The 17,974-nt window shown below is 33.0% G+C and overlaps 2 protein-coding genes and 1 pseudogene across 2 annotated transcripts; all 3 read left to right on the forward strand.

Moving 5' to 3' along the window:
* The first annotated feature begins 4,185 nt into the window (after window positions 1–4,185).
* On the forward strand, window positions 4,186–7,163 carry LOC127129017 (protein NRT1/ PTR FAMILY 5.2). The gene is made up of 4 exons (XM_051058348.1): window positions 4,186–4,318; window positions 5,138–5,355; window positions 5,453–6,021; window positions 6,308–7,163. Exons 1-4 carry the CDS (start codon window positions 4,186–4,188, stop codon window positions 7,161–7,163), a joined length of 1,776 nt encoding a protein of 591 aa, XP_050914305.1.
* Window positions 7,164–9,960: 2,797 nt separating this feature from the next.
* LOC127129018 (protein NRT1/ PTR FAMILY 5.2-like) lies at window positions 9,961–12,063 on the forward strand (annotated as a pseudogene).
* A 2,636-nt stretch (window positions 12,064–14,699) lies between these two features.
* LOC127126006 (protein NRT1/ PTR FAMILY 5.2) lies at window positions 14,700–17,669 on the forward strand. The gene is made up of 4 exons (XM_051054866.1): window positions 14,700–15,054; window positions 15,284–15,501; window positions 15,713–16,281; window positions 16,426–17,669. The coding sequence occupies exons 1-4, from the start codon at window positions 14,934–14,936 to the stop codon at window positions 17,309–17,311; spliced, it is 1,794 nt and encodes a 597-aa protein (XP_050910823.1). The 5' UTR covers window positions 14,700–14,933; the 3' UTR covers window positions 17,312–17,669.
* Window positions 17,670–17,974: the final 305 nt, after the last annotated feature.

Raw genomic sequence — 17,974 nt, forward strand, 5'->3', positions numbered from 1 at the left:
AGTAGATAGTATGATAAGAAAAACTTATTAATATTTAATTTATATTTCAAAACAACTTAAAATATAAAACAAAATATTTTACAAAATAGGAGTAACATATAATTCAAAATGGAAATAGCAATTTATATTGATTATAAATAAATTATATAAATATTGAAGAATATAATTCATATATTTAAGATATTAAAATTTAAAATAAAAATTTAGTGTCTTTCTCTTATGATCTAAGAACAATGGCTCATTAAATATATGATGAAACAAATTAACATGAAGGGTTTGTGGTGCAATGGTAATGTGTTTCACTATTGATCCAAAGGTTGCATGTTTGATCTTGTTGGCTGCAAAATTAAATTTTATTTTCAAAAGGAATACACATAGGCGCTAGCTGTATTGGCGCCTCCTCTTGGAGGGCCATGCAGGCGCCTCTTCATGAGGCCCAATACATCTGGCACCTCCTCTTATTTTTTGGGGGTGCACCAACTCCCCCGGCGCATCCTCCCCCAAACATGGTTATTTTGGAAAAAAAATTGAAAAGTTGGTTATTTTCGTATTTTTTTTGAAAAACATGGTTATTTTAAAAAAAAATCCCCAATAGAGGGTGACCGCATGTAACAATTTACAATGGATCTAGCACCCTTAATGATTTGAGTGTGTTGATTATTAGTTATAATGCACTCTTCTCTAGGAAAATTTACGCTCCAATCCTGATCATAAAGTTGCCTAATATTGATAAGATTAACAGTACAATCAACAACCGGTAGAACATCATTAAGGCACGGGAGACCAAGGTAGTCCAACTATCCATTTCCAATGATATTTCCTCTATCACTATCACCAAAAGTAATATTGTTGTTGGAATAAGTTTTAAGATTCTTCGGATGATTTCTTTCACCAACCATGCATCTATAAAAACCTCTATTAAAGTATCAATCTTCTCTAGATGAACTAGGAGAGAGTTACATGCATGTTAACTTGATGCTTCATTTTTAATCATGGATATGATTGATTTTGATGGTGATTCATCCCATTGACTGCAATAATGACATCCCGTGGAAGTTTGTTTATAGAAGTGTTGACTGAGGCATTAGTATGTTGGTAATAATGTGTCATAGGTTGTTGAGGCATTATACGAGACAAATTGGTTTCCACTTTCTTTATAAGAGGAACACACATAGTCTTTGGGTGGATGATCCTTCAGTATATCCAAGCCCTTTTCATGTTCTTCGAACATTTACCAACACTTAAAATAGTATCGAGATTATCAACTCCAAAATTCATGATACGTATAGATTTGATCATTCCTTCAAGTTCATAATTGAAACACCAAACTTTCTGATTCAACTCAACAATAGTGACCTTGAGTCTAGTTTTGTCATGAAAAAGAGTTTCAATTATTTACTTCTATGTTTCAATCACTTTATATTCTTCAGTCAACTTCAAATAAAAAGTCTTATAAGATTTAGCAAGGACATCATTGTATAACTCATCTTCATCAGTTATATTCTCATTATTATTAGGAAAAATATTAGAACTAGGTAACTCAGTATTATAAATAGTTTTGATGCAAGTAGTAAATGCCACAACACTACTTGTCTAATAGGATTCACTTCATTCGTTAGACTCATCATCCGAAAAAAAGTGTCATTGTAGTTTTTTCGTTACTTTCTCAGAAAATTAAGACATTCATTTAGTTTGAATATACCAAAATCATTCACATTCAAGACATTGAATTCTTTTGGATATATTATGATAGGTAGAATTTTGTCTTTCACCATCTTTTCCTCAATGCTCAAAGTTGCCACCTCTTGGAGTCTGTTGAAGCTTATATGTCACATTGAAAGAGACGTTTTCCCAAGTCTTCTATAAAGTATTCTCATAACCTTGTTAAAATTCTTCACAAGCATAGTTATAGATTCAGTACTATTTACATCATTGACATTGAATACTTGGTCTTCATGATTATAAATTTTAGCTTTTAACACCGCTCGTTTCCTCATATTCTCATTTTTGTCATCAACATCCATCTCAAAGGTGATTAAGGAGACAAAAAAACCCGCCAACTTTCATTGTGGACACATCTGATGCTTCCTAAATGTTAGTAACCTTCATGTCAAACCTCTTTAGTAGAGATATCAAAATCTTTCTCACAGTCTTCTCTTTTGGCATATTTTCATCGAAAGCAAAAGAGTTATTGACAATATATGGAGGCAAACATTGAACTCAATATTAGTTTCCTCTTTAAGTTTCTTTAAATTTTCAAATTTGATGGTGACCAGTTGAAATCTTGACACCCGAACTTTGAAAGTTCCCTCATGAGCCACTTTAAGAGTTTCCCATACATCTTTAACACTAGTGATACTGTTAATGATCTTGAAAATGTTCTTATTAATGTCATTATAAATACAATTAAGAGCACGAGAACTTCCAAGAGCCACTTCATCTTCCACAGGATCCCAATCATTCTTAGGTTTCACTTATTCAGAATCATCACCGACTTTGATCGTTGGAGGTGTATATCCATTAATGACAACTTTCCATGTTTTGTTGACCATGGACTTGAGAAAGACAATCATGCGAGCCTTCCAAGGGTCATAATTGTTCCATCAAGAATCAATGGACATTTAACAGGCCTCGCTCCTAAATATTTTCCATCTTAAATGTAAAAGGTTAGTAACATCGGAGCACTCCCAAGAGAAATAGGGTGTAAGCTCTTATTCAAATTGAAATTCTGTTAGATCAGAAACAAGATGTCAAACACAATTATGAAACAATGTGTGAGACAAAATTATCTGAAATAATTGATGACTATTAAACAAATAATAAATAAAATATACAAGGAATTGGTAACTCACTTCGGTGGAATAACACCTACGTCTAGAGGACGGTACTTGGTGAAAAAATAACTAATTATAAGTAGTCAATAGTACACGACGTTTTTATCTGAACTCTCCTAGTTCAGTGTCTTTTTTGAATATTACACATGAATTTCAACTTATACTCTCCCTAAATCTGAGATCACCTCATTTCCACTCAAACACTCTCCCGAGATTTGTAAATATTTCTAATAAAAATGTATACACTTCACGAAATACAATCATAAATGTGTCTTCTCAATGGTAGAGAATTAATTACATATGAAAGAGTTGAACACAAGTAAAACACACTACAAAGCTTGAAGTTTAATCTCTTAGAATGTGTGTATTTTTTTTATCTTGTCAGTCTACAAGGAAAACTGGTGTCTTTGTATAGAGACGTCAATCAAACTAGAAAGTCCTGCAAATAAATTCGTAGTATATTCAATCTCCAGAAAATTAAAAAAAATAAATCATAACATATCTAATCTTCAGCCAATTAAATATTTTCAAAAGAAATATTTCCAAAAACAAATCAACAAGTTAAATCTTTCTACTATAATTATTTTCAAAACAAATCAGCAAATTCTGAGCGAATTTAATCTTTATGAAATTAATCACATCGTAATCCAATTAAACAAAATCTTTCCAAAATAACAAACAAGAGGACAATGAAGTCAAAATGTCTCAACAACTTTCAAGACATCTTGTTTAATATTTTAAGGATAAAATTAAGTTAATCCATATTTAATAACACTACTCTATAATAGATTGATTTATGTTAAATAGAATACTATCGATTGAAATGTTCTTACGAATTTAAGAAAGTGTTTAAATAATTTTTTTTAAAAGAACAAAAAAATTCAACAACATATTACGTTTAGAATGAAAGTACTAATATCTAAATATACTATCGGATAAGCCAATTATGAGTATGTGTAAAATGGGGTACGATATATAGGTTAATCTGTTACTTAATTGAATCTCTAATACAATTTATCACGGTTGAACCATGATTAAATTGAGCCTTTGCCAATTTAATCGGTACAAAATTTGTTTTGTTGGCTTTTAGCTTATGATATTTTGTGACTTGTTTGACTCACAATAATTTAAAGGAAATGCTACTAAAATAGAATAGAGACAGATAAATCGTAAATAAAATGACAAAAGTATAAAACCAGAAGACATACGTTGCAACATTATTTTTTCCAAACAATTGGGCCATTAATTAATGCATGAGCATAGGTAGAAGAAGCCAAAATTCTAAAATATGCATATAAATAAATGCTCAAGAGGGGTTAGAAGTAGAAACAACACAAAATCCTCCAACTTGATGGCAATGGTAGGAGAAAATGGACTTGCTAGAGGAAGTGAAGATTACACTCAAGATGGGACAGTGGACCTTAAAGGCAGACCAGTTTTAAGATCAAATACAGGAAGATGGAGGGCTTGTTCCTTCATAGTAGGTAAGAAATGTCTAACTATTTGAATTTAATTACTTGATTAATAAAATCGATTTAGTTATATTTGATTTTGGAGCGAGGTAATTCACTAAAATAGTGTTAGATTGTGGTAAAATCAGTTCCAATAATGGAGATTGCCTACTAGTAATATTCGTGTGAGATGACAATAATTTGTTGACTAAGAACACAAGTCCAAAGAACCACCACCACAAAGGTCAATGCCAGTGGTTACCTCTTATATTGAGGCTGCATCAGAGACATGTCATTGGTGTATTGCAAATGCGTCGGTGTCGTATCACGACATATAATATTTTTTTCTTTTTTTTAAATTTAAATATTGGATGCTTCTTCAATAGTTAGAGTTTGTTGAGAAACTTGCTATGCAAGGCATGTATATAGCTTGAGTGAGGTGCATATGCAATACTAGGCCAGACTTGTGTCAAAGTGTGGATTAGTGTGCAAATTTATGGAACAAGCAAGAGTAATGCAGGATTGAGATGCAATTGGCTAACATGTTTACAAACTATTGAAAAATGTTAGACTAGATGAAATAAACAAGTTTATTGGGATAGAGAGACTTTAGAACATGAATTAGGTGGTGTGTTAATTGTAGTTTTAGTTTAGAAGTTGTTAATCAACTTGATTGTTAAGAGTTGGTTAAAAGGCAGACAGTTTCTCGGCGTATTCGCACCTATAAAGTGCGATTCGGTAGAGATTTAAGCGAATCCGTGCTTCATAGTCTATATCAGTTGTTTTCACATTGAAGAACAAAGACCAATTTTCATTTCTTAATATTGAAAATCCATGTGTTTATTATCATAGGATATGAAATGATTGAAAGAATGGCATACTATGGGATAGCATCAAATCTAGTGTTATATCTAACAAAGAAGCTCCATGAAGGTACTGTCAAATCTTCAAACCATGTCACCAACTGGGCAGGTACAGTTTGGATCATGCCAGCTGCTGGAGCTTACATAGCCGACGCCTATCTTGGCCGATATTGGACCTTTGTCATATCATCCGCCATTTACTTTTTGGTACGAAATGATTCAATTCATATACACTGTACTATAATCGTAATCGTCACACAGCATATAAACATAGCATGTCTTTGATCATATGTTTTTTATATAGGGAATGTGCTTATTGACTCTAACAGTATCACTACCAACGCTAAAACCACCCCCATGCGCCACTGGTATAGCAGACAAGGATTGCCAAAGAGCTTCATCATTACAGATTGGTATTTTCTTCTTTGCTTTGTACATCATTGCAGCCGGCACAGGAGGAACTAAGCCCAACATTTCAACCATTGGAGCAGACCAATTTGATGAGTTTGAGCCTAAAGAGAAATCCCAAAAACTTTCCTTTTACAACTGGTGGGTGTTTTATATCTTAATTGGAACCATTTTCGCCCAAACGGTATTGGTTTACGTTCAAGACAATGTTGGTTTTGCACTTGGTTATGGGATTCCCACCATTGGACTTGGTGTTTCCATATTGATATTTGTGTTAGGAACTCCACTTTATAGACATAGATTACCCTCTGGAAGCCCTTTAACAAGAATGGTTCAAGTCTTTGTGGCTTCTATGAGAAAGTGGAAGGTAAATGTCCCAATTGATTCAAAAGAGCTACATGAGGTGACTTTGGAAGAGTATACTAGTAAAGGAAGGTATAGAATTAATCACAGCTCCTCAATGAGGTTAGTACTTAAAAGATTCTTTTACTATAGTTTTCCTGAGGTAGGCTAGACCATAGGCACCGTTGACTGATCTGACCTATTTTCATTCTTAACTACAAAGAACTAACACACAGATACCAGACACAATCACGACTTTAGCGCGTGCACACTTTGATAGTAATGTAGAAGAGATTGAATGTAACCCTTAATAATATATGTGAGTTTCATGTCGAATTCGCATTGAATTCAAGGTGTCTATATGTATAAGTATATCTATATAATTATAAATTTTGACAAATGTTCATAGATTCCTTGACAAAGCTGCAGTGAAGACTGGCCAAACTTCACCATGGATGCTTTGTACTGTGACACAAATTGAAGAAACCAAACAAATGGCAAAAATGATACCTATATTGATTACAACATGTATACCAAGCATAATTATAGCTCAAACAACCACACTTTTCATAAAACAAGGCACAACTCTAGATAGGAGTATGGGGCCTCATTTTGAAATCCCTCCAGCATGTCTCATAGCATTTGTAAATATCTTCATGCTGATAAGCATTGTAATGTACGACCGCGTTTTTGTTCCTGCGATCCGACGATACACAAAGAATCCGAGAGGGATCACAATGCTACAAAGACTAGGAACCGGCCTTGTGATGCATGTCATCATAATGGTTGTCGCGTGCCTTATTGAAAGGAAGAGACTAACGGTTGCTAGAGAAAACAGCCTCTTGGGAGCGCTCGATACAGTCCCTCTTACTATTTTCATTCTCGTCCCTCAATTCGCTTTGACGGGGATTGCAGATACATTTGTGGATGTTGCGAAGCTAGAATTCTTTTATGATCAAGCACCTGAAGCCATGAAGAGTCTTGGAACGTCATACTTCACAACAACATTGAGCATTGGAAACTTTTCGAGTACTTTTCTTCTATCAAGTGTTGCTTATTTCACAAGTAAACATGGTCATAAGGGTTGGATTTTGGATAATCTAAATGTCTCTCGTTTAGATTATTATTATGCTTTTTTGGCCTTGTTGAGTTTGATCAATTTCATTTGCTTCTTTGTTGTTGCCAAATTCTTTGTATATAATGATGATGTAACACAAACCAAAACAACAGACTTTGAGATGAACCCTGCTTCATCTCACAGCTAGATGCCAAATCCAATGCAAAGGTTCTCAGCTTTGTCCATAGTTGTGAGATGTGACTCTCAGAAGTGTGTATTTGTTGCTTAAAATCATCAATGAAATTGAGATGATATTATATTTGTGAATAAACTTAGACATATCTCCAGAAAATACTTCCATTAATACCTTATATTTCATATTGTTGAGTATGCTATATTACTGTCATTTTCTTGTTCCACAGGATTTTGATTATGCAAATTCAAAGCATTCTTGAGGAACAATACTTTGGATTATGCAAATTCAAGTGTTAGTTGATAGAAATTGGAATTAGGATTTTCAATTTATGGCAAAAATGATAGAATAAGAATGGGGAGTATGAACTTATACATGTTGGACACACAAAATACAGCATTTCATGACAAGTCATTTGTTTGACAGACCCATGAGTTTTTTTTCTAATGGTGTTTTATTAAAAGACTAACATATTATACAATTACAGACATAAAAAACTAATATATAATATTTTAAAGATGTAAATGATCTATTAAAAATATAAAAATTAAATTAGTGGAGGATGCATATGGCCAAACCATCGTCCACTTGAAGTTATTGTCGACCTCTGAGTTAAGAGTCGTCCCGTCCCGATTTTAACCTGACATCCCCACATATTTCTATAATATTCATGTTGTTACTGTCAAAATTTTATTAAAAAATCCGATAGAACAAATAAAAAATCTGTTACAAATTTTAAAATCTGATAGTAAATATAAAAAAAACGGTATACCAAATATTTAAAAAATCTTGTCTTGGTGTCATATGTCTTGGGTCCGGTTTGTTCCCTATTGACCACTATAATTTTTCAATTACTGAGTTAGTTCTCAATCGAGGTGATGTCAAGTAATTTCAAAATGTCCCCTCTTCCAACAACTGATTATTGAAGTTGCTTTGCTCTTTCACGGGGGTTTGTTTTTGATGCTTGTCTTATTTATTGGTATTCATTTTACCTTTTAGTTATTGATTCTTATCTCGGTTAGATCTTTGCACATCTCTTAGAATTGAACATTTTGCACTAATATCATTTTTGCATGCATAAGTCAAAACTTTGTGTCGCAAGTTATTATGAAATGGTTCAAATCAATCACTTAAAACTTGGGGCAAGAAACACATGGATATGGATGCATAATTCCTATCATACTCTCCTTTAATTCAATTATGGATGCATATTCATCTTTAAAATTGGTGTTTTCTTTAAAATAGATTATTATTATGCTTTTTTGGCCTTGTCTCTCCTTGACATGAATTAGGGATTTGAATCAAATATGCATAGTTTGAATTTTTAAGTTCTTGATTTAATTCTTTCATCCAATCGGCTCAAATCTTTATCCCTATTTTTAACTCGAATCATAAGAATATTTTTACTCATTTTTAGTGCTTAATATCCGTCAAATATATAAATCAAATTCATTCTCTATCTACCCATAACACAACATATCATAACCTTGAAAGATTTTAGAAAACTTGAAACCAACTTTTGAAGTACAATTTTCATAATTTTCTATTGCATCTCAATTCATCTTCAACCTCTAGTAAGATTATCATATTTGGGTTACTTCTCAACTCTAAGGGAGTATGAAATATATAGGAGATGATATTCATTCTTTGTTAGTATTTGTTAAGTTTTTGAATTGCAGATCAAGAATCAAATTGTGTGGTTTATCAGGGATTGGCAATTCAATAAGAACAAAAATAAATAATTTCTTCTCCATTGAAGATTTAGAACTAAGTGAATCTTGCTATATACGAAATTGGGAGATTTTGTTCCTTCATATATAGGTCAAGATCTCGGACAAGGTATTAGTAGGGTCGAGTGAAGACCAGTGCAAAACAAAGTCTTTGAGCGGATTTTGAATCTGAGTAGATGGGTATTCAAGAATGAGTGAAGGTCTTGCGGAATTTAGCTCCGTGTGTTATATACAGAAAAAGAAGAAAAAATCAAATTGTAATTGTTTAATTGTGTTTTAATTTCAACACTATCTAGTTACTTGATTATATTAGACACACATTGTAAAAAATTGTCAAATAGTGGAAGACTACGAATTTTCAATGATTCACCATTGGAGACTATATTAGACGCAAAGTGAGACGAATACGTTGAACCAGTATAAACACCGGTGCAGTCTTTTCTATCTCTCCTTATTTTTCTATATAATTTGCATGTTTAGGCTTATGGCTTTCGTAAAATCACCTGTTGTTAGGTTTTATTTGTTTGTAATCGTAGGTCTGAAATAGATTAAGTCATCTGATTTGTCTTTCTGGTGATTATATTTGCACTGCATGGAGATTCGGGCTTCTGCAATAATGAGTCATTGGAGATTCTGCAGTTTTTAAGACTCCTTTAAATTGCAGAGTCTTAAAAACTAGGCAACATTACAAATGACCACCGCCTTACTAGAAGGGTTACAACTTACAAAAACAAAGCATATATAAAATGCATCGATGGTATCAAAAAATGGAATCTATACCTTTCAATAAATAAATAAAAAAGAGAAATATAGCATATATATAAGACACTCATGGAGTTGGAACTTAGAAAGCCAAAAAGACACTTTAATCAATAATATTTATTTATTCTTGTAAGCTGGTGACATTTTTGTGCCATATACATCAATCTCACGTCCACTTCGAATACCAATTGAATGGTCGAAAAGGTAAACACCGCATAATTCAGGAAATAGAATATATATGCAAATAGAAAGTGATTAAGAAGAAGTTACAAAACAAAGAGTGCATGCATATATTCCTATAATAAGATTTCTACCTTAGTTAGAATCATGGAAATGGTAGAAGAAAAAGGGCAACAGGGTTATAGTCAAGATGGCACAGTAAATCTACAAGGCAAACCAGTTTTAAGATCAAACACAGGAGGATGGAAAGCTTGTTCTTTCATAATAGGTAAACTTACTTGAAGCATTTTGAAGCACTTTAAGGTATAATATAACAAATTATTAATACTTATGAATATATGTAATTTATAAACTTACAGTGTATGAAGTGTTTGAGAGGATGGCTTATTTTGGGATAGCGTCGAATTTAGTTGTGTATTTGACAAATAAGCTTCATGAGGGAACGGTGGAATCTTCGAACAACGTTAACAATTGGTCGGGTTCGATTTGGATGATGCCGCTTGTAGGAGCTTACGTAGCTGATGCATATCTTGGTCGATATTGGACTTTTGTTATTTCATCTTTCATTTATCTACTGGTATGAGTATGATACTTATTTTTAACATTTGAGACGCAGTTTTGATGCATTATTTATGCTTGACATGAATTTGATTTATTGTGACACAGGGAATGTGTTTGTTGACTCTAGCAGTTTCGCTACCATCGTTGAGTCCGCCGCAATGTGCACAAGGTATCCTAGACCAAGATTGCCCTAAGGCCTCACCGTTGCAAAAGGGTATTTTCTTCCTTGCGTTGTACATCATTTCTCTAGGCACGGGTGGAACCAAGGCCAACATTTCTACTCTTGGAGCAGACCAATTTGACGAGTTCGATACCAAAGAGAGATCCTATAAGCTCTCTTTCTTCAATTGGTGGTTTTTCAGCATTTTCGTCGGTGTCCTTTTCGCCAGCACTTTCTTGGTTTACATACAAGACAATGTGGGTTGGGCTATTGGATATAGTCTTCCCACCATTGGCCTCATTGTTTCAATAATAATATTTTTAGTAGGAACGCCGTTTTATAGGCACAAATTTCCCTCAGGCAGCCCTATAACAAAAATGCTTCAAGTCTTTGTCGCTGCTACGAGAAAGTGGAACGCACGTGTTCCAGAAGATCCAAAAGATCTACATGAGCTAAGTATGGAAGAGTACGCATGTAACGCTAGAAACAAAATTGATCACACATCTTTCTTGAGGTTGAATCTAATTACTACTTTCTATCCATTCAAGTTTTGCTATACATACTCGTGTCTTATCCCATTTATGTGCTTACAGAATCCTTGACAAAGCGGCCGTAAAGACCCGTGAAACTTCATCGTGGATGCTTTGTACAGTGACGCAAATCGAGGAAACTAAGAAAATGATAAAAATGGTTCCTATTTTGATTCTGACAATTATTCCAAGCACTATGGTAATGCAAACATTCACACTCTTCATCAAGCAAGGCACCACACTTGATAGAAGAATGGGACCCCATTTCGAAATCCCACCAGCAAGTCTCATAGTATTTATAGTTATCTTCATACTGATAAGCCTTGTAATCTACGATTGTGCTTTTATTCCTGCGATCCGATCCTACACGAAGAACCCTAGAGGGATCACACTCCTGCAGAGAATGGGAGTTGGCCTCATAATCCATGTCATTGTGATGGTAATTTCATGCTTGGTTGAGAGGAAGAGACTCCGTGTTGCGAGAGAAAACAACCTCGTAGGACAACATGACACACTCCCTCTTACGATTTTCATTCTATTTCCTCAGTTTGCTTTAGCAGGGGTTGCGGATAGTTTCGTTGAAACTGCTAAGATGGAGTTTTTTTACGATCAAGCACCAGAAGACATGAAAAGTCTTGGAGCAGCATTTTCCACAACGAGTTTGGGTTTAGGAGGTTTTGCCAGTTCCTACATTCTATCAACTGTTGCTGATATCACACAAAGACATGGTCGAAAAGGTTGGATATTAAATAATCTAAACGTCTCTCGTTTAGATTATTATTATGCTTTCATGGTAGTATTATGCTTAATCAACCTCATTTGTTTTGTGGTTGTTGCCAAGTTCTATGTTTATAATGATGCAAGACAAAACAAACCATGTTTGGAGATGAACCCTACTCCATCTCAGGACAATTCTAGAATAAGCCAAAGCAATCCACAAGAGATTGATGTGTCATAGGGAAGGTATGAACACCATTCCTTGACACGTTAAAGAATCGAGTGAGTGTGGACAAAGAATCATGTTCACTGATGTAAGGTTCTTCAAAAGTGTAAGATTTACTTGAGATTAAGATATTATGCAGTATGCACATGTTTTGCTTCGTTAATATCTAATTAAGTATTACATTTAACTATACATTTGAAAAATACTGAAAACAACAAATACACCATGTGCAAACCCCTTTCACCATGTTTTTCAATAACTGACATTCAATATTCATCTCATGAACTCCATATTCATGTACTACATTAATATCTTACTAATCTGCGTTGTATAGGTACGATTACGTACCCACTACCTGGTACAGGTACTGGCACGGAGTACCACATTTAAAAAAAATTAAGACATGGGTACATTAGTATAATTTTTGTATATACAATTATAAAAATGGTTATATCGTAAAACATTAAAATTACAAAACAATTTGTTTTAAAAAAAAGTTAATATATGCGCAATAACAAAAATAAATCATACTTAAAAAGTATCCATAAATCATAAATCATGGCTGAATATCAATATTTTCCTCTCCAATATCATTAAAAAGAATGACTTCTAGTTCAGATTTATCGAGAGAAAGACAAACGACTTCAAAAATATCAATTACATCAATCTCCAATGGTCACCATTGACTTCAAATTGTCAATGGACTCCTCCTCCCGCCATCTTCAGGCATTTCCAACATTTTGTTACCATCTTCGAGATCTTTTTCTACCAACCGGTCATCCACGATAAATTTAAAATAATCAAGTTCGCCAATGTCGACCTCTCGACCCCTGAATATAAAAAAATGAACTTTTTTTCTCAAATCACTTCATCCCTGCACAACTCGTGCTTGAGGGAATATGTTATAACAAGATTTAAACTACACAACTCGTGCTTGAGGTAATATGTTATAACAAGATTTAAACATAGAGGAGGATCCCTTATACGCTTGAGGTAATATGTTATAACAAAATTTAAACATAGAGGAGGATCCCTTATACGCTTGAGGTAATATGTTATAACAAGATTTAAGCATTGAGGAGGATCCCTTAACTTTATATAATTACACCAATAATCTATATTTTAGATTATTTGCACGCCCTCAATCACAAAGGTAATTTGCATCAAGCATTCACTACACATGCTTCAGGTACAAAGCTAACTGTAATAATTTTAATTAGCGCAGAGCTAATTAATAATAATTATAAATAACGTGCAAATCATTACATTGTTATAATGAAATGTTCTATAAAATGTCTTTTCCAATAATCGAATTTGGTGCAACAGGATAATTTAAAATTAAATTTAAAAAAAGTTAATAAAAAAAGAAAGGGTATTTCAACACTTAAAGTATTTTGCCCCTATATGGCAGACTCTGACCGACCTCGATCATAAATTGTTGAACTCGCGTGTCATCTCCTAATCGCGAGATTGGCTCAATATTTGATGATTAGAAACTCTTTCTAATTGTATGAGCAATTCATTATTGTACTATCAAGATTTCTTACTTAAATAATTTCTCTCTTACAAATATCGTGTTTGAGATATTATGTATTGGTATTTTTCAAATGACTCAAAGTGGCGCAAGCTTAGATTGATATCAAGTTATATTGATCAAACTTGTCGGTTTGCAAACATAACGGTCATAATAGTCACACTTGAAAAAAAAAACAAGGTTGTTAATTACTATAACGGTCACAGTTAAGAATGACCGTAATGATAAGTTCAAACAAGAAGACTTGGTCATTAATGACCATAAAACTACCATAATCATACAAACAAAGTAAAAATTGTAACAAACTAGTTTAATAATTATTTTTTTTCATCAATACAATGTGTAAATAAGTGACACATTTTTTTTCATATAGTGATTATAGTATACATGTTTAGAGTTGGGTTTGAACTCAGGATCTCTGATTAAATTAGAAGAGATCTCCTTCATACCGTAATTAATTTTTTTTTCATAAAAAAGAAGGTGAAAAAAAGTTAATAGTATTCACATTAAACAATAAAATAAAATAAGAAACAATGTTATAAAAAAAATAGAATCACAAAAAATTATATCAATAAAAAGAGATAAAATTAAAATATTAAGTTATTCTATACAATAGAGTAACTTAAATTCCTACTCATCACAAAAATTAATAAACAATGAAGACATATATGAAGTGTAAGAATTAGAAATATGCAAAATTGAAGAGAATCATCTAAGAGTTTATTTTTAAAAAGTAATAATAACTCAAAATTTATAATGTACACATTAAACATAAGTGTGTAACGTAATAAAAATACTAGTGAAAACATAAATGTATTAAAAGTGTCAAATATAACATTTATTTTAAGATGGAGTGAGTATTTGTTTTAGAGAAATAACATTCATTTATGATATAGGAAATGTAAATTAAATAATTGATAAGATATAATAAAAAAATGGTGAAGACATGCAAAATAATCATTGGTAGAATTACATACATATTGGAGAAAAAAAGCATCGCTATAATGACACATATAATTTGCTATGACATAAATAATTAATATGACAATAAATAGTATCCCAGAAGTTAGTTGATAGTTATTTCAAAAAGCATTAAATATGACAATAATGGTCAATAAAGTTGATGCCTTAAAATTTAACTGTGTATCCAAACATGATTCTTGTTTATGTGTCATCTATACAAAACTCTATAGATCATGTGTCATCTCTATAAAACTCTCCATTTTAACAACCTTTATGTTTTCGAACTTCGATGTTTCCGAACTTCTATGTTTTCAAATTTCTATGTTTCCAAACTTCTATGCTTCATTCATACTCATACATTATATAGCTAGCTTATTTGTTCATTGAGAAAAATTGTCAGTTGTTATCCAAACTCCAGAGTTATGGCAGTAGTTGAAGAAAAAGGTCAAGAGAAGTACACTGAAGATGGCACAGTAGACTTACAAGGTAGACCTGTTTTAAGATCAAAATCTGGAAGATGGAAAGCATGTTCTTTTATAGTAGGTAAATTTAATCAACCATTTTGCTGCTTAATATAATTACTTATGACTTATTTAACTAAACAACTTAATTAAATATGTATAGCTTATATTATAAAAACATAAAACAAAATTATATAGTTTATATGTAAACTATCTATATCAGCCAATTAAGATTAGTTTATCGTGAGTTCAACTCTGGCTGTTGATGTGAAGATGCTGAGATGAATTATGTGTAATTTTTAAACTTACAGTGTATGAAATATTTGAGAGAATGGCTTATTTTGGGATAGCAACAAATTTAGTGGTGTATCTTACAAACAAGCTTCATGAGGGTACTGTGGAATCTTCAAACAGCGTTAGCAATTGGTCGGGTTCGGTTTGGTTGATGCCAATCGCAGGAGCTTACGTAGCTGATGCCTATCTTGGTCGATATTGGACCTTCGTGATTTCATCATGCATTTATCTCATGGTATGACATGAGAATTGTTCTCACTATTTTTTTATTTAATAGTCTAATGACTCGAATTTCACCTCTTGAAGATGAATAAATGAGATGTCGTGAGTTTGAACTCGTGCCCCTACAGTCGAATATTCCTGCTGAGCTCAATTAGCTGACTCGTCGAGACTTGATTATGTTATGTTTTATAAACAACATGTACCCTTGTTTTGTTTTGAAACAGGGCATGTGTTTATTGACTCTAGCAGTTTCACTACCATCATTGAGACCACCACAATGTGCACAAGGTATCCTAGACCAAGATTGCCCTAAGGCATCACCATTGCAAAAAGGTATATTTTTCCTTGCCTTGTACATCATTTCCATAGGCACAGGTGGAACCAAGCCAAACATATCTACTCTTGGAGCAGACCAATTTGATGAGTTTGATACCAAAGAGAGATTCTATAAACTCTCTTTTTTCAATTGGTGGGTTTCTAGCATTATGATCGGTGTCCTTTTCTCCAGTACTTTTTTGGTTTACATACAAGACAACGTCGGTTGGGCCTTTGGATACGGGCTTCCAACCATCGGGCTCGCTATTTCGATAACAATATTTTTGGTAGGGACGCCGTTTTATAGGCACAGACTTCCCTCAGGCAGCCCTATGACTAAGATGCTTCAAGTCTTTGTGGCTGCTATGAGAAAATGGAAAACACTTGTTCCGAAAGATCCTAACGAGCTACATGAGCTAAGTATCGAAGAGTACGCATGTAGCTACAAAAACAAAATTGATCACACATTCTTCTTGAGGTTGAACCAAGTTACTTAATTTCACCGTACTCACTCTGATCCTAAATATAAGCAAATTGTTTATATTTAAGATCAGAAGGAGTATTTACTTGTTTATCGGTGATGTTTTTAACTAACATATTTCTTTGATATATGTGGTTGTAGAATTCTTGACAGAGCGGCGGTAAAAACGGGCGAAACTTCTTCATGGAGGCTTTGTACAGTGACACAAGTTGAGGAAACCAAGCAAATGATAAAAATGATTCCTATTTTGATTTTAACAATTATTCCAAACACAATGCTAGGACAATCATTCACACTCTTTATTAAACAAGGCATCACACTAGATAGGAGAATGGGGCATAATTTCGAAATTCCACCATCAAGTCTCGTAACATTTATAGTTGTCTTTATGTTGATAAGCATTGTAGCCTATGATCGTGTTTTCGTACCTATGATCCGACGCTACACGAAGAATCCTAGAGGCATCACAATCCTACAAAGACTAGGAATTGGCCTAATGCTGCATGTAATCATGATGATAATCTCATGTTTGGTTGAGAGGAAGAGACTCCGTGTTGCAAGAGAAAACAACCTCTTAGGCTTGCATGATAAGCTTCCTCTTAGTATTTTCATTCTTCTCCCTCAATATGCTTTGACAGGGATTGCAGAAAGCTTTGTAGAAAATTCTAAGATGGATTTTTTCTATGATCAAGCACCACAAAGCATGAAAAGTCTTGGAACATCATATACAACAACGAGTTTGGGTTTAGGAAATTTTCTAAGTACTTTTCTTCTCTCGGTTGTTGCTGATATCACCCGAAAAGAAGGTTCTAAAGGTTGGATTTTGGATAACCTAAACATATCCCGTTTAGATTATTATTACGCATTCTTGGTGGCACTAAGCGTACTCAACTTCCTTTGCTTTCTAGTTGTTTCGAAGCTATATGTATATAATGTTGATGTAAGACAAAACAAATCATGCTTGGAGATGAACCCTGCTGATTCATCTCTGGACAAGTCTAGAATAAGCCAAAGCAGTAGAAGATAAATTTCTAAATCTTAGGGGAAAAAGGAATATTGTTCCTTCATGTATTAAGTTCATGTATTAAGTTCTTGTTCATCCATTAATCAACATAAATTTATAAAAGTAAAATAAGCATGTGGAAGATTAGGGTGTGTAATGGCCAAAAAAATGGGGGAAAACAGAGTTAAGTTTCATTATCAATAAACAGATGAAGATGAACCAGCAATGGCTATGTTGCTCCAGTGTGGCAAGGTGGTGGCGTCGAGGTTGTAGGCAGCCACTGGTAGAGAGGGGAAATGATAATTTTTTTGGTCTAAATTTGTTAGTTTGTTTTTTAATTTCTTAGACTGTCTTTATTTTATTAAGCTTTAATTTTTTTCGATTTCAATTCAATCAACTTTTTATAAAAACTAGTAATAAACAGGATATGTTTTTAGACGCTCATTTTTTTTAGATCATAATAAATATAAGATATTAAAATAAAGAAAAAACTTAATAATAGTAATAGTAAAAGAAATAAAAAATAATTTATTAGAAATTAATTTATCCTAACCAATAAATATGCAATTTAAATAACATTTCATTAACATCTACGTACGATCAGTAATAACACGAATATAAGAATTAGGATTTTAATAATAAAATTTAGTATGTCAGCAACTTGTATTCATTCTTGTACGCTTATGA

This window comes from Lathyrus oleraceus, chromosome 3 (genome assembly GCF_024323335.1).
Source record: "Lathyrus oleraceus cultivar Zhongwan6 chromosome 3, CAAS_Psat_ZW6_1.0, whole genome shotgun sequence".
Classification (NCBI taxonomy): Eukaryota; Viridiplantae; Streptophyta; class Magnoliopsida; order Fabales; family Fabaceae; genus Lathyrus; species Lathyrus oleraceus.